We start from the raw sequence: 25,477 nt of genomic DNA on the forward strand, positions 1-25,477 counted from the left end.
TCTCTATAATAATTTCTCTAGCTTTCTCAGTTGGATAAGTAACCCTGGTGAAATGGTTTTTATGATGTTTTAATACCCTGTGGTATAGAAGCACCTCCTGCTATGGAGTAGTGTCTCATTCTTGGTCACTGGATTTCATGCAGACTGGTTTGGGAAGAGCTTGAGAATGCAGTAATTCACTTTGAAGAACTGCTGTGGATCTGTGTTTCATGCCTGTCTGGACCCAGGAATTCAGACACTGTCTTCTGCATAAACCACTGGACTGCCCTCCTCAGTTAATTGTATACATGTGAAGAACAGCACATGTAATGAGGCAGATGCACTGAAAACACACATCAAAGTATGTGTTTTAACATTTAATTACAAATTTACTTAGTGAAAAAAGTTAGTGTCAATTAAAGAATCTGAGAGTATTAAGAGTTCAGAATTTAAAGTTCATGTTGTTTGGCTGCTAAATCTTTAAAAAAAAAAAAAAAAAAATCTGAGATGTCCAAAGAGGAAGTAAAGAGCTTACACATCTAGCTCTATATGACTGAGATATTTTTAATCCATAATGAGGAGTGGTGTGTTACAAAGCAGTGGAAACCACTTTGCATTGTGTGCATTCATAAAGAGGCGCTTATTAAAAATGCATTTTTAGTCACCACCTGTTATTTGTTTAATATGATGGACGCTTTACTGCAGCGTTGTATTATTTTTGTCATCCTTCTTTTCCAAAGTGCATTATTCATCACTTTGAACCATATGGGCAGAAATATATTCTGAACATCTGATTTCTGTACTGGCCATTCCCTGAGGAAGGACTCTAGTGTCCATGTTTATGACCAACCAGCGAAGCCTTTCGTGTCATCTTTTCATGAAGGTTTCTTACCTTCTGCATACCAAAGATGCAATTAGGAGATTCGCAGCTGTGATGCTACAACAAGACAACAAGGGGGCTGCACTTGATTAGGCAGCAAAGGCTTCTTTGCTCAAATTCAAAAATATAAACAACTATTTTGGGAACAGGGCAGAGCTTTCTGCAGGTCCCGTGTCCTCTGCAAACCCTGCTTTTTTTCCCCCCATGGCTTGCACCTGACAGTAGGCGTGTGCTGAGGTGTGTGTGGAGCGAGGTGTATGCTGACCTGGCTGCGGCCTGGTACGGTAGCCCTTGCTGGGAGAGATACCCAAGGGTCTCCCCTGTCAGAATTTCACAGAAACTTGTAAAAACTTGATTGCTCTGGCTCCCCCTCATAAAAATCAGGATGAAAAAATGCCTGTTGAGTTGCTTTCATTCCCTTTCCGTGACTCCAAATCTCCAATGTGCAAGTGTAGCTGGGAATAAAGAGCCTGATGAAATGTGCTGCAGTGCTGCATTTCAGCATGCTGGCTTTCTTGACTGTGCATATTTCCTCTGCTTTGCAGATAGGATGTTTGCGTTGTGCTGTTTCCCATTTCTCTTTCGCGATGGTAGCATGTCCAGTAACACTTGAATGAGTTGCACACACTGAGTGGAGTATGTGTATAGCATACTACAATATATTTTCTTTTTAATGGGGAGCAAAGGAACGAATAGATGGCAAAGCGTCCTTTTCTTTCAGTGTGGTGTGAAATCTTTTCTTTAACATGACGGGTGGGCAGGTTTCATTCTCATTCTTCTGCCCTGTGCATGTATCAAAAACCTGCCATACAACCTGGTGTAATCAGCAGTCTGCTCACAGGAGGCCCCGAGTTTGAAACAGCAGGAGTTTTGCAGCTTGGAGCTGAATGGTGTTGGCAGAGCTGTTTGAGGAGGTCTGCTTCGTTCCTGCCCGCATTGTGCTGAGCCGATTTCAAAGGGGCTGTTGCCTCTATCTCGTGAGAATGACTTTCAGTGAAAACTCACAAGGAATCATGTATCTACGAACGTGAAACGCAGCAAATGCTCTTTTTATTTTCAGTTTTGGTTGTGCCTGTTCCTGTATGGCCGCTTAGAAAGCGACATCAGTGACTACAGATTAGCTTGGGGGAAATTCTGGTTTTTTACTACTGTGTTCAGTAGAAGAATTTTGAGACCCAGCAGATGATCTGCATGTTTACACTGTCAATAGAAATTGCTAAGCTTGGAGATTCAAACTTAAATGCCTGATTTTAGCACCCTATGTCTTTACCATATGTCTTGATGTTGTGGAAATACAAACATTGGCATATGCTGAGACTAGAGGAATGGTGAATTCAGGTAGTGCTACTGAGGTGCCAGAGCATCTAGACTTGCATTCAGGTACTGTGTTATAACTGCTGGATTTTCTCTGATTATTTCTTCCAGACAGTAAGCATCTGTTTCTCCCTTTAAAATTAGTGGGAGCTGCATGTTTTCTGAGCACTGAGAAGTAAGACCATTAGTTCAGATGCCCAGCTTCAAAATGTGAACTATTACTGTAGGTTTGAAGAGCACAATTTGTTTTATTGCAACATTTCTTTTGGTGAGTGACTGCGCTAATTCCCATAGAGCTCCAGTTTCTGATCGGCCATTCATCACTCAACCAATTCATGATGCTCTCAGCAAAAAAACAGGTTTGTCAAAGTAACTCAATACCTCCACCAAAGTATGTTTAAACAATGATGCAGAGCCAGTTTAATAAGCTATGTGAAAAGCTGCCTGTAAACCAGAACAAAAGAGTCCTTACTCCAGCACTTAACATCGGAGTTTGCAGTGGACCTAGCATTGCTCCTTTCCCTGTTGTACAGCTGGATCTCCTTGCCAAGGTTTTGTGCTTCACTGAGGTGAAGAGTGTAAACGCTCTTTCTGCTGATAAAATGTTACTTGTGCTACCTTTCTCTGATTGTAGTGCCCCTTAAAATTTCATCTGAGGCTGCTTCTAGGAGTCAGACTTCTGCCAGACCACCAAGGAGGTTTGACGTGCTTTGAACGCTGTTAGGCTTAGATCTGCTTGCTGCTCAGTAGTTGCAACAACAATATAAACTTTTGTGTAACCTGTATCTTTTAAAATTCTAATAAACTTTAGTTTTGAAGAGCAACACAGCCCAAATATGCTAGACTGGAGGAAGTGTTGCTGTTCTCTGCAGCCTGAGGCTTGAACCACTTTTGCCTGGAGCAGTCTTTCTGGGGATTTACCCTCCCCTCCTCTGCTTTCAGCTAGCTGAGAGGCCAGCCCATCATGGTTGCACTGTTGTTGTTTTGTGATCTGGTTGATAGGGAGCACAAGTCACTTGATATGTCGTATGAAGTTTCCCTCGATTATGTTGCTTAAATAGTAAACCTGAGCTCTGCCGATGTAGGTAAGGGATAGGATCCACATGTGAGGCAGCTTGGAAATTGCCTGGAAGCATACATGCCTGCAACCTTCATGTGCCATTAAAGGACACTGAGGATTCAGAAGTATACTTGAAAAATGATACTAGTAATACAAAGGGGTTTTGGTAGTGTGCATAGTTCTGCTTTTTCTGTCTGTAGCCAGAGCAGCTCCTTGTGTTGGGGCTCTTGCTGGCTTTGAAACTTTTGTGACCATTAAGGTTTTCCTCAGTATGTACGAAGTCTTGAAAGTCGCTTTTTCTTTCAGTTATAGGTGAGAATTTTGTATGAGCACATGATAGATGAGATTTGCTTTCAGGAAAACACTAAACATCACAGCTTAAGAGGAAATTGTATTTTGTTGACATAGAAAATCCAGTGGTCAGAAGCCTTAAAACTGGCATAGCAGGAGTATTAGAAGTTAATCTTTCCTGGATGTTAATAATAACATAGTGACACAGCTTCCCTCTGTTTCTGTGACAGATGGCATAAAGAAAGGATCTTTTAGGATACAACTGCACCCTTCACATTTTTTCTTATGATATCGTGAGTGTTCCCAGGGTGTTGTATCCATTAAGTGTGCTGTGACTACCTGTGAGTGCCGATAAAGAAAAGTACAAAATGGGGAGAAAAAGTAATCTTTAAAAATGCACATCAATTATTTAACCAGGTTTTCTACATCAGAAGCTCGCCATTGCTGCTTAACCCTGCCTAAGCTGTCTGCTAGGGCTATTGTGGAAGAGAACTCTTAAATTGAGGTCGGTGGTATGAGGCTGGTGGGGGAGCAAGAAGGGTAAAGCTCTGCTGAGTTAATTAATGTTAACAGTTATGAGTTATCTGCAAGATTCACAGTAGATTACACAGATTGTATTAAGCAGGGTTAATCAGTCGTGTCAGATACTTAAAGGAGCACTGTTAAGAACTGGCAAGACTGACAATTCTTCTTGAGAGAGTGTTTGCATGTGCGAGTATGCATATGTGTATGAATGCATAGCCTGGATTACCATTGATCAGTAAAGTTTGCCTAGCAGCTACCACACAGGGATATTGGCTGTTTCCTGTTCTGTGTACAGGTGAAATTGTGGCAGCTGTTGGAAGTGACTTTTTCCTTTATTCCCTGGCCCCCCCCCCGCCTTTCTTCTTGAATATGAAATATTTCCACTGCTGTGCAGTTGCAACAGTGAGGAGATCTTTGTTATCCCGTGGTATTAACTGCTACTTGAATTGTAGACTCATTGTGGCTTGGTGGGTTTTCACCGTTAATTTTTAATGGTTTTCTCTCTTGCGCATGTGTGAAATAAAATGTGGAAGGTGACTGGGTTTTGTAAGTGTGTAGTGGATGGATCCGTCATAAGGGAGAATTTAATGATTGCAGATTTAAAAATCTTAATGTACCACAGCACCTTGTGTTGTGGTTTTCCGTACTTGTTCAAAATGTTTGAATGGTCACTTTCTCTTTTCTTTTTTTTTAAAGGAAGTGTTGGAGCAACTCATTTATTGTGTAATTTCTAAGACTCAAAATAACTTTTAATAACTGAATTTACCTAACCCTGAAAGACTAACCTTAGATTTTTATCAAGTACACAGTGTCACACTTTATCACTTTTGCAGACTTTTCAGTGTTGTGTGCTTAAGAAGCCAGCTTGTTGCTGTGTGGTGTGGGGTAAAATTCCTAATGCTCTCGCTGCTGAGCTGTGGGACTCTAAATGCTTGAACGTGGGACAGTCTTATGTATAGCATATCTAATGGTGTTTCCAGAAGGATTTTGCTTGTCCCAGGTTTGAGCAGGTGTAGTAATTCCAGAGTAATAGTGGGGAGAAGTAGCAGAAACATATAGATACACACACACACATATATATACATATATATGTACACATACACATACAGTTATGTTTTGGGCCCCTCACTACAAGAAGGACATCGTTGCCCTTCTTTGGACACGCTCCAGCACCTTGAAGTTGGTGAAGGGTCTAGAGCACAAGTCTGATGAGGAGAGGCTGAGGGAACTGGGGTTGTTTAGCCTGGAGAAGAGGAGGCTGAGGGGAGACCTTATCGCTCCCTACAACTACCTGAAAGGAGGCTGTAGTGAGGTGGGGGTCGGTCTCTTCTCCCTAGTAACAAGTGATAGGACAAGAGGAGATGGCCTCAAGCTGTGCCAGGGGAAGTTTAGGTTGGATATTAGGAAAAACTTCTTCACCGAAAGGGTGGTTAAGCATTGGAACAGGCTGCCCAGGGAAGTGGTTGAGTCTCCATCCCTGGAGGTATTTAAAAGAAGGGTAGACGTGGTGCTTGAGGACATGGTATAGTGGTGGACTTGGCAGTGCTAGGTTAACGGTTGGACTCGATGATCTTAAGGGTCTTTTCCAACCTTAACAATTCTATGATTCTATGATATATGTTTATAGATACAGATGTGTATATCCATTTCTTCTAGAGCGTAGTATTTCTGTTATGATGTGATGCCCAGAAGGTGAGGGCAATGAGTGAACTTGGCTGAGATGGGGATGGGCACAGGATGGGATCTGAGCCCCAGTGTCCTGGGGCTGAGGATGTTCTGGGGCTGCCCCAGGTGCTCTCTTGGACTTGCTTGCTTTGGGTGGCTGCTGAGGGCTAAGCATCGTGAAGCACCATCCCATGGTAGCACTGGGCTGGCAGGTTACAAAGGGATCTGATCCCAGTGAAAGGTCTCCTTGGGGTGGGACCGAGGAGGAGGCTCCTCCGTCACCTCCACGATGGCAACAAGTTGGGAGAACTGGGGAGGCTGTTCCTGGCAGCCTGACCTGGTAATTTTATGTGGGTTACGCCTGACTCTGCTGACGCTTTGCTGAGGTGCGAAGTATTGGCAGTAAGCTCTGTGAATCGCCAAGTGTCAACTGCAAATGACTGCATCTCCTCCCTGTAGGTAACTGTTCCCTCCTCCAAGGGGGACGCACTAACGCAGATAGAAAGGTTGTTTCCTATGGAAAACAAATGAGCATAGAAAATCCAGAAAGCAAACGATGAGGGGCCTGGAGGCTATTTTGAGGGCATGGCCTCCATTTCCTCTCCCTGTCCTCTCCCATTTTCTTCGCTATTAGTTTTTACTACTGCTAGTTTCAGTGGTCTCTCTTCTTCCCCCCCTGTTATAAGGGCAGCACAGCGCTAATGGTAAAACTGGTGATTGACACAGTAAATGCTGGGAGTGTTTTCTTTCACAAGGGTGCTTGGGTTACTCTGGGAAAGCCACGTGAAGTTTACTGCAGCTTCTCCACCTGTACAGTGCAAGAAGCATTGACAGCCTTTGAAATCTCTTGCATGTTACGTGCCTGGGGCAATCTGCTGGCTATAAAGAGAAACGCCACTGTACATTTGTGTGTGGAAGAACCATCTGGTCTAACTTGAAGCTTTTCCCTTTACCCACCTTAAGAAACAATTTGCAGGCTGTTGCTACAGTGGCAAATCTCCTGGCTGGGGACTGTCTGGGTGTTTGTTGAACTTGTTGAGATTGGGTAAATTAGATGATAGTGATAATGCCGTGATATGTTGAGGTAATGATGTTGGATATAAATTCTGCTGCAAAATAATTGGAAAGCTCATAACATTAACCTGTGATGATACCCCTTAAAGTTTTCTAGGAGTATCTGACAGGGATATGCCTGAACTGCGAGGATTCTCTCTCTACATTACTGGTATTTGAGTTTTTAGTGCCCCTGGTAACTGGTTGGTAACAGGAGTTCGCCTGCAAGAGAGCTCTCGGTGATGGGAAGGTCAGGTTGGTTGCAGGAGATGAATGAGAAAGCAGCTAACCTAATGGGATGAGTAGCATGTATGAGCTCCTTTGGTTTTGTTTTAACCTACAGACATTTTCAATAAAATCTTTCTTTCCCTGTACTTCCTCAGCCACCTCATTTGTCCCATAGCACCTTAGTGTCTGGTCAGGCGTCCTTGCAGGGTGGGATAGCTTGTCCCTGTACCCTGTCTTCCCTTCAGACCAGCTGAAAGCTTTCCTCTTCTGTAAACCCAATATGGATTTTTGTGTGGTTGTCTGCAAATGCTGCAAGGACCTCTCTCTTGCCGGTGCTGCTGTCCCCTGTGGAAGTTAGATAATAAACTGATGACATAGTGCCTGCATGCTTTCTAGAACATTAATTTGTTGTTCGATACTAGGTTGCCTATAACATGCCCAAGCATAAGAAGGTTTAAGCTTCTTGGAAACTCATGGTTAAAAATCTTTAAATAAGCTTTTGGAAATTAATCAGTTTAAATTAAACCTAATTGATTTTTCTTTTTTCCCCCTTCACGTTTATATACATCTTGGGGGGTGGGGGGAGAGAGTAGGACAAGTGCTAACAGGCCAGTTGCTCAGTTCTCTCTCTGGTATTCGTCAAGAACTGTCACAACCCTTTTCTTCACTGGGAGAAAAAAATTGTCTTGGGATTACTGTTTTTCCTGAATTATAGACTGAAAGATTTTTATGCATTTCAAAGTGAGCAATATTAATCAATAACCTACATGTTTTATCCCATAAAATCCCTGTTGGTCATCACTGCCTGAATGCTGTCTGTGTATTTACTGTTCCTCGGTTTCTAGGTGTTGTTTTCTGTATTTATCCAGTACAATCCATTCAGGTTTCTCTAAATGGTTTACCAATGTAACATGAATTAAATCTTGTTTATTTAGGGAGTATTATTCTGGAAAGACCAAGCACGTTTGTGCTTGTTTCTAAGCATTTAATTACCTTATATTTGAGCAACTCCGAGGAAGTTTGGATGTAGTGAAGGCGAGGCATGGCACCTTTTGCTAACAACGAGAACTACTTTTCTCTGTGAGCAGACCCCATGGCAATCAAGAGGCCTACTGAGACAGTAGGATGTTACTCAGCATTAGAGTGGCAGGGTAAAGCAGCTTGTTTCTTTTGGGGACTGAGGGGTAGATTGACAATTACTAGCAAGTTCCTGCTTCGAACAGGATGTAAGAGTATGAGACTAGTAACAGCCAACCTGGATGTTTGTTTTACTTCTATTGCCCTTAGTTACTGAAGAAATTTGACTCATACATTCACATTAAACTCGATCGCATCTGTTAGGCCTTCTGTTTGCTACTAAAATATTGTTCATAGCAAGGAATTCATTAGAAATCCTGAAAGTATCCCATTCTTTCCTGTCTCCCCTCCCCACTTTAATTTTTTTCTTGTTTCACAGATTTGTTTTCTTATTTAAACTTTAATGGTTTTGATTTGACTTTTCAATATTTGTACAAAAGAACCTCAAAATGGTTCTTGTCACACATGCCTCTCTGCCCTTCTGGGATTAACAGTTTGTTTTTCCCCAAGATGCATCATTCTCTGTCAAGCAACATTTATGCTAATAAATGACTTGATGATACTGGCAAAAGTGCAAAATGTGTGTACATTTATACTACATAGCTTCTGCTCATTATTCACCTTTAGGAAAGCAATGTTGCTGTCATGTGTAACTGGTATTCCTACATCTTCCTGTCTCTAACTCCTTTGTATTCCTGTACTTTTGGCTGTTGCTTTTTCAGGTATTGCATTATGATTGTCACTCCAGTGGTCAGCTGCTTCTTTGGAGTTCTTGGTGCTTTTTTTCAGAGCCTGGGACTCATACTGCAGTGTTGAAGTTGCAATGCAGATCTCTAGCTCTGAAACTCTAAATAAGCCTCACAACTCACCATATGCTTGCCTTGTGTTAATTATTTTTGCACTTCTTCATGGCAGTATAGAAATTGTATTAATGAAGTCAATGTATTTTATGTGAGCTAGTACCATGTGCCTAGTTAGGTGTTTACTGTGTCTGTTCCATATAAACATATAAAAACCCCAAGTTTTAGAAATACTTGTAGTAAGATAAATGGTAGAAAACACATCTTGTACGTAATCTTCCTAGAAATGTTTTTATTGGGTTGGTGGTGATTGTTTCTTGATGGCAAGCTGTATTTTAATATTGTAAATTTTTTCACTGCAGTGGAGCAGAGTTTGTACCTCAGAGCTCTGCATGGCTAATGTACTTTGGTATCAGGCTTCAGTGTCAAAAGCTGAAATATACTTGCTCGGTTTTAGAGTTTGATGTGAAAACTTTTGGCTTTATTATCCCAGCAAAATATGCTCAAACCGTGTATGGGAGAACTGGCTTTATTTTAAAACAAGTGAGTATGCTTGGTGCTGAGTTTCAGAGAATTCAGAAGTGCTTCAAGTCTGTTCTGGTGGCCTGTGGCGTTTCTTTTTAATGTGTGTGAGGCTAAATTATTACAGCCCTTAGAGACCACCATAGATTAGCTGGAAGCATGTTGAACAGATGGATTGCATTTTAGCTGGTTATATTTGTAATGTCAAGTGACAGGCCTTTAACACAGCACATTTCATATTCCCTGTTACTGCATAAACCACCCCAGGACAAATCTAAAGTGAAATAAAATACAAGTCGAGAGTAATTTGTCTGGATATTATTATAAACATGTGAAGTGACTTGCACGTGATTTGAAGAGAGAAGTTGAGGATAAATCAATAGGCTTTTTATTTTCAGCAAAGTAGGTAAATTAGTCAAAGATGCTGCTGGCAATAAAAGCAGAACAACGCAGTGCTCCACAATTGGATTTTCTCCTCTCTGGGTCAAATCAATATTGCTACTAGGCACAGCCATAGAGCTGTATGTTGTATTAACATAAGTGATTCATCTTGGAGTTAAGTGAAACTAGGGTAGGAAATCTTCTGCTGCATAGCCATTAAACATTTCATTTCATGTTTTGGAAGTAAATGTACATTTTTGTATTTAGTTTGATTAAAAAAAAAAAATCTTTCCTCTGCAACTGATGTGTGTGGGGGTGACAGCTTCTCTATTATTTATTCCACTGGGCTAGAAGTAAAACTAATTGTGTCCTAAAATACTTTTTACATATATAAAAGTACCTTTTATTTAAATATACATGTAATTTTTGTTATGTGATGTAAACAATGTGCACGGTAAACAATTTGAATTGATCTTAAAGAAAATGTTGTTGTCAGGACTTGCCTTGCTCACCTTGCCCTCTGATGTCCAGAGTGATTTAGTTCTGTGCCAGCCTGAAGCAGTTGATTTAACCAGTTCATAAAGCAGCGAGAGTGCGCACAATGGATCATATTATAACCACGGAATCTTATTTTCATTTCTTTCCTCCATTGCTTGTTACTATTTTTTTCTTTCATCAGCCTACTGATGCCTTGCATATATATGACAAGCTCTTTGCTCCAGGGTTGTCTCACTATGTATTTGTACAGCTTGCAACAGATGAGGTTTTGCTCCTGGCTGGGACCTCTGCACTACTCTAATACAAACAACAAAACCTGAGCCATAACAATGAATTGGACGGATGATTATGACTGGGTCCTTTCTAGGTTTTTTTTTATATGATACTCTGTTATGTGCCATCCACATTGCATGTGTGATTTTTTTTTTTTAATAAAACCTGATCTTACATGGTATACTTCTACCCTGAGTATGTTTCTGTCATTTGGTGGGTTATCCGCACCCCGCACAGGCTGAGCATGGCTAAGACTAGGTACGATTCCTTCACATCCCCTCCCACTGAGATTCCAGTCTACGATTGTCAGAACTGATTATTTTCAGCACATGAGGCAACAGTTATTTTAGTGGCTTTTGGGTTTCCACTTGAAGGGTCTTTAGAAGCATGCTTTGTAATTTGCTGGTTTTCAGGGAAAAAAAAAAGTCCCTTTAAAGACAGCTAATCCTCTAGTCCGTCACATAACGAATACAATTGTTGCAGAGATGAGCAAAGTTCTTAATCAAATTTTGTCATGTATATAATGTGTTGGCAGGGCAACAGTGAGTACTGAGTCACACACATAGTGTCATCAGGCATGCTCGCATGATAAGATGTACATGGAAAACATCTCAATAAAAGATCTGTTTGTGTTTCATTTCCTTGTCATTCCCCTGCAACAACTTGTTACATCTTGTCTATTCTTTTGTGCGACCCTCTCGTACAGTTTACAGAATCTTGCTATAAATTGTCCCTGACACTGTTAATAACTCCTCAGATAATTATAGCAAAATTTAAAAAAAAAAGTTTATATATATTGGAAGACAATTTTTTTTTCCTTTTAAAACATAACCTCCTTGTTGTAGGCTGCAGAATAACTTTTTTTCCAATATTATATTAAAACAAAACTGGAACCTGCGAAAAACCATATTTAAAAAACAACCCTTGTGCCTCAATTTGCTGTTCAAAATATGTTTTAATGTTAAAACTTGTTCATTAGCCTGAGTGTTCACTCTTCCTTAGAGTTCTGATTCAAAAAAAGCTTGAGTTCATTTGTCGCTTGGACTTGGAGTGCACCTTGCCTGGGAAATGCAGCTCCCAGCCTGTCTTTGTGGTAGCATCCAAAGGGACCTTAAGATGTGTAGGGGCAAAGCTGTCACCCCATCCTGCTGCTGGGGGGCTCTGAGCTGGCAGACGGCCACAGGCTCCTGCTGAGACCTTACCTAAGCATGTAGTGTCTCCTTCACCAAATGTTTTCCACTCTGGGGATGTTTGTGAGATCAGATCTGTAGTGAGGTTATTGGAGAAAGATGTTGGCTGTGCTGCACAGATAGGACTCTGCTTTCTTCCTCCATTGGCCTGAGTTGCAGCTGAAATGTAAGCCAGATTCCCTGGCTAGGTAGTGTTTGCTCTTGCTGGTATAAATAAAGCTAAGGATGGATTTTCCTCATGGGCATTTTAAGTAGGAAAGCACCATTTGGCTTCCAGTCACCTGGGCAATTAGCATTTTATAGCCAGGCAACATACTTAAGTGGAATTGCTTGGCTTGAACATTGAATTACAATGGCTGGTAGACTGCTGCTCTTCTTACATAATTTATTTGGTACTCCTTCTTGTTTAGGATTCAGGCAGAGGTTAATTTAATTCTGCATGAGATCTAGTAGTTACTCTACATTAATGCTGTGCTGTACCGCAGTGCAGGGGGAAGTTTTTGTGTAGAGCTGGTATTTGCCTGGTCTCTCAGCCATGGAAAGGACAATTTTACCTTCTCCTTTCCTAGCAATGCATTCTTTGCAAGAGCCATTGGCACGCTTAAATTGGCACTTAAAAATGCAGCCAAGAATAATACCTTAAGACCATTTTATTCCATGCTGTTGCACATGTATTTTTAAGAAGTAAATATCTATTGAAGTGTAGTATGGGCCAAGGAGACTTTGTTCCTACAAAATTACAAGGGGCCCACTCACCCTGTTACAGGTAAATAAAATGTTAATATGTGACCATGGTGACTTGAGAGTGAGAGCTGCTTCTGCATCTCTTCTGATGATCTGCGGCAGAGAGCAAATATCCGGGGTGTGTGATCTTGGAAGCATAAAAAGAGGAGGTAAAATGTGCCTCAGCACTCCAGAAACGAATTAGAAACTTTTAGATGGGGGAATGAATATGTTTGTTCATGCTCTTAATAAGCCTAAGTGCTTAACTTGGTGCTTAGAATTTTATCCTGAATCTTGTATGTGTCTTGATTCCCTCCCCCTCCAAGCCCTTGACTGCTAGAATCAATTTTGGCTTTATTTTTTCTTTAAGCTCCTTTTGTAGCAAAGTGATTGCAAAGAGCTTGCAAATGTGAAGCAAGTGCGCAGCAGGGGCTTAGATGCCAGAATGCTGCTAATGAGAACACAGCATTTATTTATTTATGTTTAACCTCATGATTTCTAGGTAACTTAATAATGTTTTTGAATCCTTGGGGTACCAGTCCTAGAGTGCCTAGCTGCTTTGAGCAGAACTTACCTCTGGCTTAGTCTCTGCTCTTCTTGTTGCTCGGATCTGCTAGTTGTCTCGGCCTGCTTCACGCTCTGCACCTCTGCAGGCAAGCACAGCAGAGGGAGCGAGGAAGGACTTGAGCACCCAGTTTGACCTTCTCTTAGAAAGCTCTCAAATCAAATCATCAAATGATTTTTGGACAAAATCTCTTCAAGCTTAAAATAGCCTGATCTTTGGCAGAGGAGCATTTCAGGCACCTACAGATGCTGCACTAAGGCCTGACAGGGTTTTGTTTTGAATTGGATTCCTTAAATAACACTTCCAATACCAACATTAGTTTTTCATGGAAATCTCATTAGCAACAATTTAAAAAAAAAAAAAAAAAGGCAAATGGGAGTCTGAGGGAGGTGATTCCTGATTTGCAGTAGCTGGCCTCTGAGTTGGTTAATGGCCTAGGTGTAAAGCTGGCAGCTCAGGCCTTAATTGTTCTAGTAATCAGGGAAATAGTTACCATATGTTGTTGCTGTAACCTTTACTGTTTTAACCAAGCTTTAGTTGTGCTGTAAAAATGATTAAACGGTTTCTCACGGGGGGAATTAGGTTTTTTGGGTTTTTTTTTGTTTGGTTTTTTTTTTTTTTTTTTTTTACTTGTACGGTTGCTCTCTGGAGTACTGTGGGTTTTTGTGGGCTATTTAAAGTATTTGAAAACCCTGCTTTGCTCTCCAGCAGCTCCTGCCTGGGTGTGCCGCCCCTAGCCATGCCGGTCACCTGAGGCAGAAGGACACATACATACTCTGCCTCTGCTGCGGCATCTCACAGCTATGTTTGGTTTCAAGTATAACAGCATCCTTTTATATAGTACAATAACTTGCTGCCCTTGTGGGGAAACGTTGCATTTTATCTACCATTACTTTTGCTGGCTGGGCTTCAGTGGCATATCCAGGTTAACCCGGTGTCCAGTGTAGCTGTGCCCTGGGAGACGGTTGGGTCCACGGGGCGCTTTGGTCCCCGGTGCCGGTTCACAGACTGTAAGAGCACAGCTCCTGCCTGAAGCCCAAGTTTGACTTCATGGGGTCTTCAGTGGGATGGTAAAACATGAGGGGAGCAGAGAGGTCAGACTGAGGCACAGCATTTTACTTGTAAACCTGCATTATTGCTCCTTCAGATAAAGAAAACAAGTACATATTGATGAGTGGGTAGAAATTGAAGAATTCTTGGTTTACTGTTAGGGGAGGGAACTCTGGTTGTATTTCCAGATGTGAGATTTTAAGCAATGGACCTGAGACACGGTCACATTATCTCAGCTACTGTGTCAGTCACTGGTTGTCAGCTGAGCCTTACTAACTTTCTGTGGTTTTAGCCCGGACAAAATCTGAGCTAAATTAATCTATGTCAAGTGTAAGAGCTTTCAGTTAACACATTTTATCTCACACTTGTAGCTGTGCGAGTGGATGGTTCATTGGTACATCTCTGTTAACAGAGGATAGTTTATTAAACTGAGGTAACTCTGTTTCTGTGACTCACTTTCCTTATCTTGAAAAAGGAGGGCAATGACATTGACCTTCCTTTATAAAGTGTTGAGATCTACCGGTGAGCTGCACTGCATAACAGCTAGGTATTATCATCACAAGCACTAATCTGAAGGTGAAGGTGTTTGGAACAATAAAGATAGTTATCTGTTTAAATAATTTATTTTAAAAATAAACAGGTCAGAGTATCACCGCTTGCAACAATTTGGATCTTTCAATCTGAATTAAGAAATCACTCTTCACAGGCTCAGGGTTGTTTCTGCTTGTATTCAGTGACTGTAGGGTTCTTGCCAGAAAATACTAAGTTCACACAGCTACGAGGGCGTTCAGTCATGGTTATGTTGGATGGTATACTCAATTTTACAGAAGGAGCTCATGGGAATGTTAACAGCATAGAGGTTAGCTGTAATGTCTTTTGTGTCTGCCAGTTAAATAGCTAGCGATCTGATGATTACACAAAGACAACGCAAATTCCTTATGCATTCCTGCCTCGGTGCTGCTCCACACACTGGGTGACTGGAAGCACAATTCTTCTTTTTGCCATGGAAATTGCTGGTTAAAGCTCAGTACTTCGGTATATGCAAATTCTGATTTTTTTTGTTTAAAGCCTCAGTGCCATGCTGTATTGTCATAGCAGATATTGCAGTCCGGCCATGTGCTGTTAAATCCAATAGGTTTTGCACCTGTTTTGGTAACAGGTGCAAACAAACTTCTATTTAACATGTCTCGAATGCACCAACTATAAAATGCATTTGGCTAATGACTCAGCGAGTGCGTGGTCCGTGTTAGCCGAACTTCGCATTGCATAAAGGTCTGCAGAGCCTTCTTTCTTAACAGCACCAAAAACCCCATCAGCTGTGACACTGAGATATTTCTACTTTGTCCAAAAGAGAAACTGCTGAGGAGTATGTTTTGGGTATGGATCAGAGGAAAAAAAAAAATGAAATGTGTTATGTCCAAAACTTTTTTTTTTAGACTGTCCACTCTGATTACTTATCAAATGCTGCAGGCTCACTGAAATATTTCCTCTTTCAATCAGGCTTCATTTTCCTCCTATGGTAACTTTGAAAGCAGAGAAATAACAATGGGGTAACTTGGAGGGGAAGTGTTTGGGTGAATGGGTGATTGTTTCAGGAAAAGTGTTGCTGTGCTCAGCTGCAGTACTCTGAATGCTCTGCAAGTATCAATGCGTGTGCCCTCCCAGTGGCCTAGAGGTAGGCTGGGAAATGGAGACAAGCAGGGAAAAGGCACCTGCCAAACATTTGGTAGAGTTGTATGTGCAAACCTTTGTTTCCTGAATCCCAGCACAGTGCTTTAATCACACAACCATTTTCCTCCCAGGCTTTTTATGTGAAATAAATACTTGCCTGCAAAATATTTTATTCAGATCATCACAAGTGAGTACTGGTACCTGCAGGTTGAAGCTGACAACTGTGCTCTGTGTGTTACTGGGGTGCATGGCTGAATGTATTACCATGCAGAGTCCCCTTTGCAATGTATTTATTTGTCCACCTTTGAGCATTTTGCCTGCCCCAGGGCTTCTAGCCTTTCCTGTACCTTAAGCCCATCCTGTCGTTTCAGAGCGGCTTCAGGCAGCTGGCATTTAAATGTTGAACCTGACCAAGCAACGTGCCTCCCTTCCCTTGTCTCCCCCAAAATAAAATGACCTTTAAATGAGGTTTATGACATACTTAAATCTGTTTTACTCCCCATTAAAAACAATGCAAACAAATCTAGAACTTTAAATCCAGTTTCTCTGAGCAGTGCAAGATGTCTGTTCAATATCTTTCCCCCACACCCACTTCCCCGGCCCATCATTAAAATCTCAGACCCACGGAATAATTTGACCAATTATTTGAATTACTCAAACTTCACAGAATGGCTTAGGTACCTTTGATGAACCCACTGCATTTGTATGCCCTGGAACATGACGGCAGCTGTATGTTGAACATCAAATGAATACAGGTCATGCCTGGGGTAAAGGCATGACTGATGGGTGTGCCTGGCATGGCTGTGCATTTGTCCTGATTAGTGCCATGGGACTCTTTAAGTTCTATATTAGCCATTGTTAAAAGAGGCGATTAGTGTATGTTAACTGTGCAACCTGATGCCATCTTCAAATAGTGATTTCTCTCTCAAGTGGGGCTTCCTCTTGTGACCTCTGACCTGCCAGTACGTTAAAAGCTTTGTAATCGATGGAGCTCTGTATTCTTTGTGGTGTGATTGATTGGAATTCCTTCACGCTGAACTTTGTTGTTCTGTTTTGTTTAGGAGGTCCTCCAGCAGCTGATTGTAATGAATTTACCAAATGTTTTGATGATTGGCAAAGATCCTCTTTCTGGTGAGTAGTTTGTTGGGTTCTTCACTCCTCCCCTCTGAAATGCTAAATAAAATTTGTATTTTTTAATTTTTCTTAAATAACCAACATGCTTTTAAACAAATTATATGTATTTGTAGCCAAACTACAAATATTTGAGCACCTCTAAGTCTCAGTTTAATGTATCTAGTGTGTAATACTTATATTTACATACCTTTACATACAAATATAATATTTGATATACGTGTGTTTGCACGTCATACATGTACACATGTGATGTGAGTTAGTTCTTGCCAAAGCCAGAGCAGCAGTTGTTTGCTTAAAAGTCATGTCTCTCCACTCCTTGCTGTAAATGACCCAGGATACAGTCTGCCATAGGAGAATCGTTTGTCCTCCAGGTGTTCTGTCCTGTGTGCCTGTATAATCAGTTCAGTTGTGGCAATATGCGCACGCTAGAAAAATCTTGCAGAATTTCCCTGAAGTGTGAAGGAGCTGTTGCAAATGAAGTGTAGGAACAAAAATATGTGAAGATGGAGATAAAAATATATATAAGACAAATCGGAAAAGAGTGAGGAAGAGAATGGACAAGGAGAAAAATATCTGTCTAGCCGTGTTGTCTAGGCAAGGACATCTGTCACAAGAGGTATCACAACAAAAGTGGCCTGGAAGGCAATGAGCGCATGTCCAGAGTCCAGTGTCTTTGGCGAAACAAAATTAAAGCTGTTTAGCCTGCAAACAAAGTTGACTTCTCCTTAGAACCGTATTTCTGAAATGAAAGGTTTGGTTGCTGTGGTTTTTACTTTTTTTTTTTTGCATGCCCATTCTATCTCTGTCTTAGCCCTGTGCCAGTGCCAAGGACAATGTATTTGTTTTTACCAAAGAAGGAAAACTGAATGAACCCTGTTAGCAGTGATGGGGAATGACATGGTAATCAGCACCTCCAGAACAAACACGTGGCAGAAAGCTTGGCAGAAGGTTTTATTTTGCTGTCCTTAGCAGCAGCAGCAGTGTGCATATGTACAAAAAAAGGGTTTACGTCAGAAAAGAATATTAACTTAGAGATGTCTTGGCACTTCTGCAGTAAAACCAAGTTGAAGGCAGGGCATCCACTTCTTCAGCAAGCAGATTAAAGTCTGCAGTGCCGGTCTTAATTCTCCAGTACAGGCCACTGTTATGGATAAAGTAATAAATAGAAATACAAGAGCTGTTGCTTTTCTCAGTCATATGGGCAATGGGCAGAGCCTGGGCTGCTAGTGTCAAGAATGCTAGTGAATAGAGATGTCTGGGCCAATAAGGCAGTGTCTCTGCTGGCTAAGTGTCAATGGAAAAGGCTGGCTGGTTTCTTGTCATGGCCATTCCTGAGCGACAGCTGGCAGGGGACTCATAATGCAGTAACCACAGTGTTGGTTCCTGGGGAAGCTGCACACTTGAAAGCTGTCCTGTATTTAGATGTGATTTCCCATCATCGACCTGCTGGTTTTTGTCAGCACTTGTAGATCTTTCTTTCTTTGAAGAAAGTACCTGATGTGAATCTTGTAGGAAAGCTGTTGGTCATCCATGTGTTCCTTACTTCCAACTCCTTTAATTACAACCAGAAATTTTGCTTCACTTTCTGACATATTTTAGAATGTGGTGGTTTGTTTGTTTTTTAATGTGGTCTTTTAAAATTTACTTCATCCATTGCTGACTTATCATTGGCATTATTCAGAACATGGGAAGAGAGGATAAAGAATGCAAAAATGTAACTTCTGGATGTCTAAAATTGATGGAGTGTGTATGTATAAAAAATGTGAAGTTCTTGTTTAGCTGTGTTAATAATGGTTTTAAGAACCAGTCCCAGCTTAGACACTACAGGGGAAGGTGGTGAACAAAGAAAGACTTGAGATGTACTTGCTCCAAAGAATGTGTTCAAGGAGGAGAGTGTCTGGGGGATAGGATTTCCAGAGAAGCTCATCTTAATCTTACTCTTAGGTAGATGACCACTGGTAAGATGTGCTGGAGAAATGGTTAGAGAAGTGGAGAGCTAGAACTTCCTTCAGGAAGAGGAACCTGGCTGAGGGCTGATGGGAAGCTCGGAAAGAGGGAACAGGGAGGAGAAGTTAGTAAAACCAATACAAAAAGCTGAATGAAGGAGCAGGCTGTGGCGAGCAATGTGGGGGAGTGATGACCAGGTGACTGTCAGGTTCAGGTCTGTGTTACTGAGTGTCTTGCAGAGAGGAGTGAGAGGAAGGCAGGGGCACTTGGGAAGGGAAAAACAAGTGAAATGAGAGATTCTTTCTGTCAGTGAGAGAGCTAAAAGAGGGCTGCAGATTGAATAGAGATACGAGGACAAAGCAGTCATCTGGTGTGAATGCAGAGGAGCCCCAGGGAAAGCTGAAAGAAAAGTGAGGAGACAGGGGGTGACAGCAGTATGGGGAGAAGAGATGATGGGGATGGCTATTTGAGGGAAGTGTTTAAAAGTGGCAAGAATGGTAGAATTCTCTGTGTCAGTGATTCAGTCCAGGATAGAGACTGAGAGGGAAGGAGGAGAGTCTTGGAGGGGGTATCTGCAGAGAGAGTGCTGGTCAATGAGGGGAGCACTAGGAGCTGAGGACCGAGGTGCAGGCAGTCTGCAGGGCTGGGGTGGATCTGAGAGGCAGTGATGGGATCCCAGTTTTGCCTTCCCCGTCCTGTAGGTAAGTTACCTGAATGAAAGGTCCCTCTTGACCAGAGGACAAATTGATCCCACGGTCACATTCCTGGAACAAATAACAGTGTTTCTGTGTACTGTTTGAGCTGGGAAGGCTCCTAATGACTATTGACTCTATAGGTGCAAGACCAGAGAGCTGTTAGATCATTCGATATGATTCACTGTGTAACAATTTTGGTGGGTTATTCCTTGTAACAAGTCCACATGATGTTTTGCTATGCATGTTTTTCAGAGCTGTCTGTTCCCCAGTGCTATCTGCAAATTTTACTTTTTCCTTCTAAAACACAGCCAAAAGTGGTGTTACGTGTATTAAATTATAAACTGAACAGCTCTAGAGCTGAGAATGCTATTCTTGCTATTTAGCTCCCATTTGGCACTCGACAGTTGGGACTATTGAGGGCTTCTGAGCTCTTTGAACATGAGACTGTTGGAAAAACAGAGCTGCCACCACTGAAAATGCAGTAGCAGTTGGGCTTTTGCATAGGAGATGCTGGGTTTAGGAGCTTTCCTTGCTTTCATGTCCTCTAAATCATTTTGTTCCAGGCCATGGCAGTTTTGTCTACCTCTGTTCATTTGGCCGTGGACATAAAAGTTGCAAAAATATTTGTAAGATGAAGGCTTTGACTGTTTTCTAGAATATAGGGAGCTGAAAAGAAACTTGAAAGTTTAATTAAAGAATTTAGAAAGTTTTCTCAGGAATCTGACTTGCAGAATGATACAGCTGACATTACAGGATTTATTCTCTTCACTGCACTGTACAGTAGACAGCTAGTACCATTAAATTTCCTCTCTGTTTTTATCTTCCTCCATGTTTTTTCTTGCTGAACAGCTTTTTCAATTCTTTACTGCACCACAAATCCCCCTGTGCTCAATTTGAGAATAATCAGCGTATTTATCATCTATACACATCACCGTAATCACCTTTTATAATTACCTCTGGTTTTAGCATGCCTTATAAATGGCCACTCATTCATGTGCCCACATAAGGAATATTAGTATACACTACGGGTCCTGAATATCTATTTAGAGGTGTTGTTTAATTTCTTAGTTTCTAGACGTGCTTAGCTTAACATAGCTAGTGAGTGTACTTGGAAACTGATGGGAATTAATCATTTGAAACAGTCATAGTTGGGGGGGGGCGCAGGTGGATTTTAACTTTTTTCAGACCAAGAGTGGAAATGAGGTTTTATTTCCCTGAAGTAGGCCCATTTCTGTCTCTTCAAAAAACTTTCCTATTTAGATCCCCTTTTCAAATTACATGTTAAATTTGTGAATGAGAGAGCCCAAAGTCCCTGCTAATAAGCGTTTATAGAAACTGTTTTTCATTAAAATCATAAAAGATTTCTGCTCTCACTAGGGTATTTTTTCATGTCTGGTTTCCTTCCTCATTTTGTTTCACAATCCTCCAGAGGCACAAAGGTTCATAAAATATAAAGTTAATAACAAAACACTGCCTCAATAGTTTAAATTTAACATTCAAGCTTTTCTCACTCAGGATGTTGCTACAGTTGGGAAAAATGTCACTTGTGTGTTTCACCCCTTCCCACCTTCTTTTCACATCCACCGTCCGCTGCGTGTAGCACTACATGCGCCGGCGCTCCCTGTCCTCCACTGGAGGAACATCAAAGTAGAAATGTGCAGAAAGAAGCATCATAAGCTCAAGATTTCACGTGCTTGGGCTCTCGCATTTCCATTTTCTCTGACATCTTTCCTACGCTCCTCTCTTTTTTTTTTTTTTTTTTTTTTTCATCATCTGTATTGTCTCTGTACCTTGATCCTCCTTTTTTTGCTGTTCTGTCTCCTAATCCCTCTGCCTGCCTTCTCCCTGAGTCCTGCCATCTGTTTCCCACCCTCCGTCCCCAGTGAGAGCAGAGGGGTCTCCTGGCTCTGGCACAGGGAGGCTCCCAGGATGCACAGGTGGTGCTCGGGCTTTCCCTCCCTTTATTTTCCAGAAAACCCGCTGGCCCTCTCTCACGGCTGGGAGCAGATGGTCTTTCTGCAAATCCCCCAGGTGGCTGGCTCCCTTGCAGGCACAAACATGCAGCCTGAGAGCAGCTGCCCTGGAATTTTCAAAAAGGTGTAAAAGAAAAGAGGTGGTTTTCTTGAATTAGCAGCTTTCTGTTTAAGTGCTAGTTTGAATCCTGTCCATTTGTTTCAGCTTGTGGATACCTGTCTGCCAGGAGCTGCCCCAGACCTAAGCATTTGCATCCTAGGTCATAGGAGGACACTGTCTTTGTAAGGTTAGCTAATAAGCCAGGGTGGACCCAGCAGACGTTCTTCCCAGTTGTCTACGAAGGATTTGTGTCATCCCAATGAGTCAGCTTAGAGAAGCCTGCACGTTCCTGCTTATGCAGTTGCACAAGGAACTTTACCACTTTACTGAATTAGCACAAATCAAGCCTTTTGAAAAACACCACAGAATCATTCACTGTTCAGGAGGCATGACTGAATTGGGGATAAAGATTGCTTGCTTTTGTTCAACATGCATTACAGGATAAATGCACTGTCCTGAGTGTAGAACTTAGCTGTTGTGCTGTGTAACAATCCTAGATGTGCTTCGGATTCACTTATTAACCTTGGGCACTCCACTTAAGTGTGTGGTATCTCAGCTCTCCTGTGGGTGAGATGAAAGGGGAGAGGAGTAATTAATCCCTTCCTGGCTCATTCTGAGGTTTAATTGAAAACTCTCTCAAAGCACTTTAGATTGGTAGAGAGGTTTTTTCATACTCATACCCCATTTCTTCTAAATATCTCCTGTGAATAACGTTATTCTACGAGGCTTTAAAATGTTACTCAAACCTAGCTTGAGTATGAGTGATCTTGGAGCGCCTTAATGCCAACAAACTGTTTCCACCCCATCGGAAACAACTTCTGAATGAAAGCCCAAGGAATTGAACTCTTTAAAACAGTCATACATGATCTTCTGAAGCACTTGTGTGGCTGCCAGAATAGATCTGCTAAGTAGACCTTTCAACCTTAAAAGTGTTTCTACTGGGTAGTACAATCTCATTTTCATTACATGTGCATGGCATGTCTGCAAGCATAAAATAATTTATTATTAAAGAAATCTTGAAAAAGTCCTGACAGCTAAGTTTTTTGTGAAAGCTGCCAGTGGAGAGAGCAGACTGCCAAATGTTATCTTTAAAACAGTATCAAACTAATAATCTCATGATTACCTCAAGTCTTTTAATTTCTCACTCATTTCTATAAACTCTGGCTTGGCCTTCCCTGCCAAAGGGGCTTGCGATGTCTGCCCCACCTTGTCTTCGTGATGGGAGGGCCCGAGTGGGGACAAGGTCTCAGAGTGGTATTTCCAGGGAAGGCCAGTCCCTGGTGGGAGAGCAGGGTTGACCTTGCTAAGTTACCCTGCAGTAATAGCTGAAGGTGTGTCACCTCACAGGGTCATGCAGCATCACCGATGCCCATCTGTTATCTCATGGAGAGAATAGCAAAGCCTACTACCTTTGGTGCAGAGACGTGGAGTGTGGTTTGAATGGCTTAAGTAGCTTGCATCTCTTTAGGATGGTATAGATGCTCTCACTGTTGGAAAATAACCCTGATGCTTTTTAAAATGAGTGATTTCAAGCCACTAGGCTCATCCTGAGGATAGCTGTCATGCCATGGTGCACAGATTGGAATTTATGGTCAACAGATGGAGGTGCCCAGAGCACACAAGGGTTAGAGCACTTGTCTGGTCTGATCCGGAGCAAGCAGCCTGGTGGCTACTCCTTCAGTCTCTCATGGAGAAGATGTTTTCCCCTGAGTAAGTTTGGGAGAATGAGACACACTTGAGTCACTTGCTCACCATAACTTAGCAACTTGCTCTTGTGTCCCACAGGCATGCTTTGCATTTAATCCCTGGTCTAGATCTGCTCTGAAGCTGATGCAGAATGAAACCCAGTGCTGAAACTAATGAGAACTCAGATGCATGAAAAAATGTCTTCTGACCAAACTAAGTATCTCCTTGGGCTAGTAGTGCCCTCAAAGGAACTGTTCATGAAGTAACAGATCTGTTTTTGTTGTTGCTGAGGGGTTTTTTTGTGACACTGTCTACATTTAAGGTTGTGTTACTCAGAATCATACAGAACAATCAGACTTTCACAGACTGAAATGTTATTTGTATATTAAATTGTAATTTTTTCAGAAAAGAGCAAGCCATGTGTGCTGCTAGATATGGGGAGAAGAGTAAGAATGATTGCATGTCTTTCAAAAACAGTTTTTAAGTATTCTGCAGGGAAATAAACAATATTGCATTTATAGAGTGAAGTGTGAAGTAGCACGTTTTAAATATGTCTGTCTCTGCAGAAAAGAAGAGTTCCTACTTGCAGAATCTTAATGATTAATAGTGTGGACTTGGATATTGAGAATTCTAGTGTTGATTCGTACAGTATACTGATAATTTCTGTAGGGCATTCTTGAAACATTTTAAAGATCAACATTCCTAACAGTTGTTGAAAAATTAATAAGTAAGGTACATTTAAAGACTGGTTTAGGGCATTTGTGTGCCCTAAAATCAGGAAATCAGAAAACAAGTTATTTCCTAAGCTGCCTGCACGAGGCTGCACTGGCTTGCAAGGTTCTCAGAATGGAAGTAACCCCCGTGGTAATTTAGGTCAGTGTGCCTTTGTGCATCTGCGGGGCTGCGGCAGCTGAATTGATGAGTCAGTTTAACTCCAGTTCCCCGGCCTTGGGCCGGCACATGTGTCTAACTTTCTGCCAGCGCAGCCTTACAAGGGCATGGCGTTGGTGGGGGAACACAGTTGCACTCAGAAATTATCATCTGTCTATTTAGTGATAGAAGCAATTGAACACCCAAGTAAAGCAGGGTATAAAATGAAAGTCTTTATCCCACGCTTATATGCTCTGTGTCAGGAAGCATGCATATGTATAGGGATGAGAGGAAACTATACGTGGCCTATTTTTCTCTCCTCTTCTTCCCATGTGGATGAAGACAGGCTTTTCCTGAACCTAACTCCATAATGATTTTTTTTATTTCCTCATTGAAGCTCCTTGCTTTCCATCTCCCTTTGTCTACCTTTGATATATGTAATTTTCTTTACCACCCAACAATCCCCATATTAATTTTGTTGAAACAAGATCTAGAGTTGGCTGAAAGCCACACCGGTTCCCCTTGTGCAACTTTCTCCTAACCTTAGGAGGTGTCAGGCAGGGCTGTTGGTCGCAGCAGGATTCCCTGCAGTAACAACCTGCATGTGTCTCCTCCCTGCCACGGCTCCCCGAGCATATGGTTAGCTGCATATTCTCCCTTCTACATCTCCCTTCTATATCACTCATTTTTTATCCCTCTTAGCACATGGGGTTTGTGCTTCAAAGTGTGAATGGGCTTTGATGCAGAACAGAGGCAGAATTTGTTTGCTAAAACATCTCTCAGAGAGAATTTGTGTGCACACAATGGCATTCAGCTTTGAGAAGTCTGAGTGGCAACTATTTTACAGACAGAGTTTAGGACAAGTTCTTTCTTTGAGAGTAACCCTCCTTCGCTTCTGCCCAGGGTGGTTTTTGTTTTGGTGGGGGTTTTTTTTGGAGGGGTGGAAGAGGTGGTGGTTTGGTGGGCTTTTTTGCACCCTTGTTAATCCTTGTTAACCTTGTTAACCTTGTTAACCCTTGGTAGGGCATATGCATTAAACTATTTAAAGGATTTTGTTGTGGTTCCCCCCCCCCCCCCCCCCCCCCCCGCATTGATCAGAAAAGCCTCAGAAAATGTAGGTGAGGGTAGCACTTTGAGGGGAAAAAAAAAAGACTTGTTGGATTTGGGATTTCAAACTAATCCACAAGAACAGTATTGTTACATGGAAAGTATGGTAACATAATGGGCACATATATATTGTTCAGGCACTTGTTCAAAGGCCTTATTTCTCTCTTCAGGCAGATATTTTGGAGAGCGTCACTTGCAAGTACGTAATTTGTTGTACATA

The 25,477-nt window shown here is 41.7% G+C and overlaps 1 protein-coding gene across 2 annotated transcripts in view; it reads left to right on the forward strand.

Moving 5' to 3' along the window:
- Nucleotides 1–25,477, forward strand: part of CCDC88C (coiled-coil domain containing 88C) — a 103,066-nt gene that overhangs the window by 24,426 nt on the left and 53,163 nt on the right. For both annotated transcript variants that reach the window (XM_082318784.1, XM_082318785.1), the window contains exon 4: nt 16,807–16,876. In XM_082318784.1, coding sequence (XP_082174910.1) covers nt 16,807–16,876 — 70 coding nt within the window. The remainder of the gene's footprint in view (nt 1–16,806; nt 16,877–25,477) is intronic.

Source organism: Platalea leucorodia (assembly GCF_965183815.1).
Source record: "Platalea leucorodia genome assembly, chromosome: 7".
Lineage (NCBI taxonomy): Eukaryota > Metazoa > Chordata > Aves > Pelecaniformes > Threskiornithidae > Platalea > Platalea leucorodia.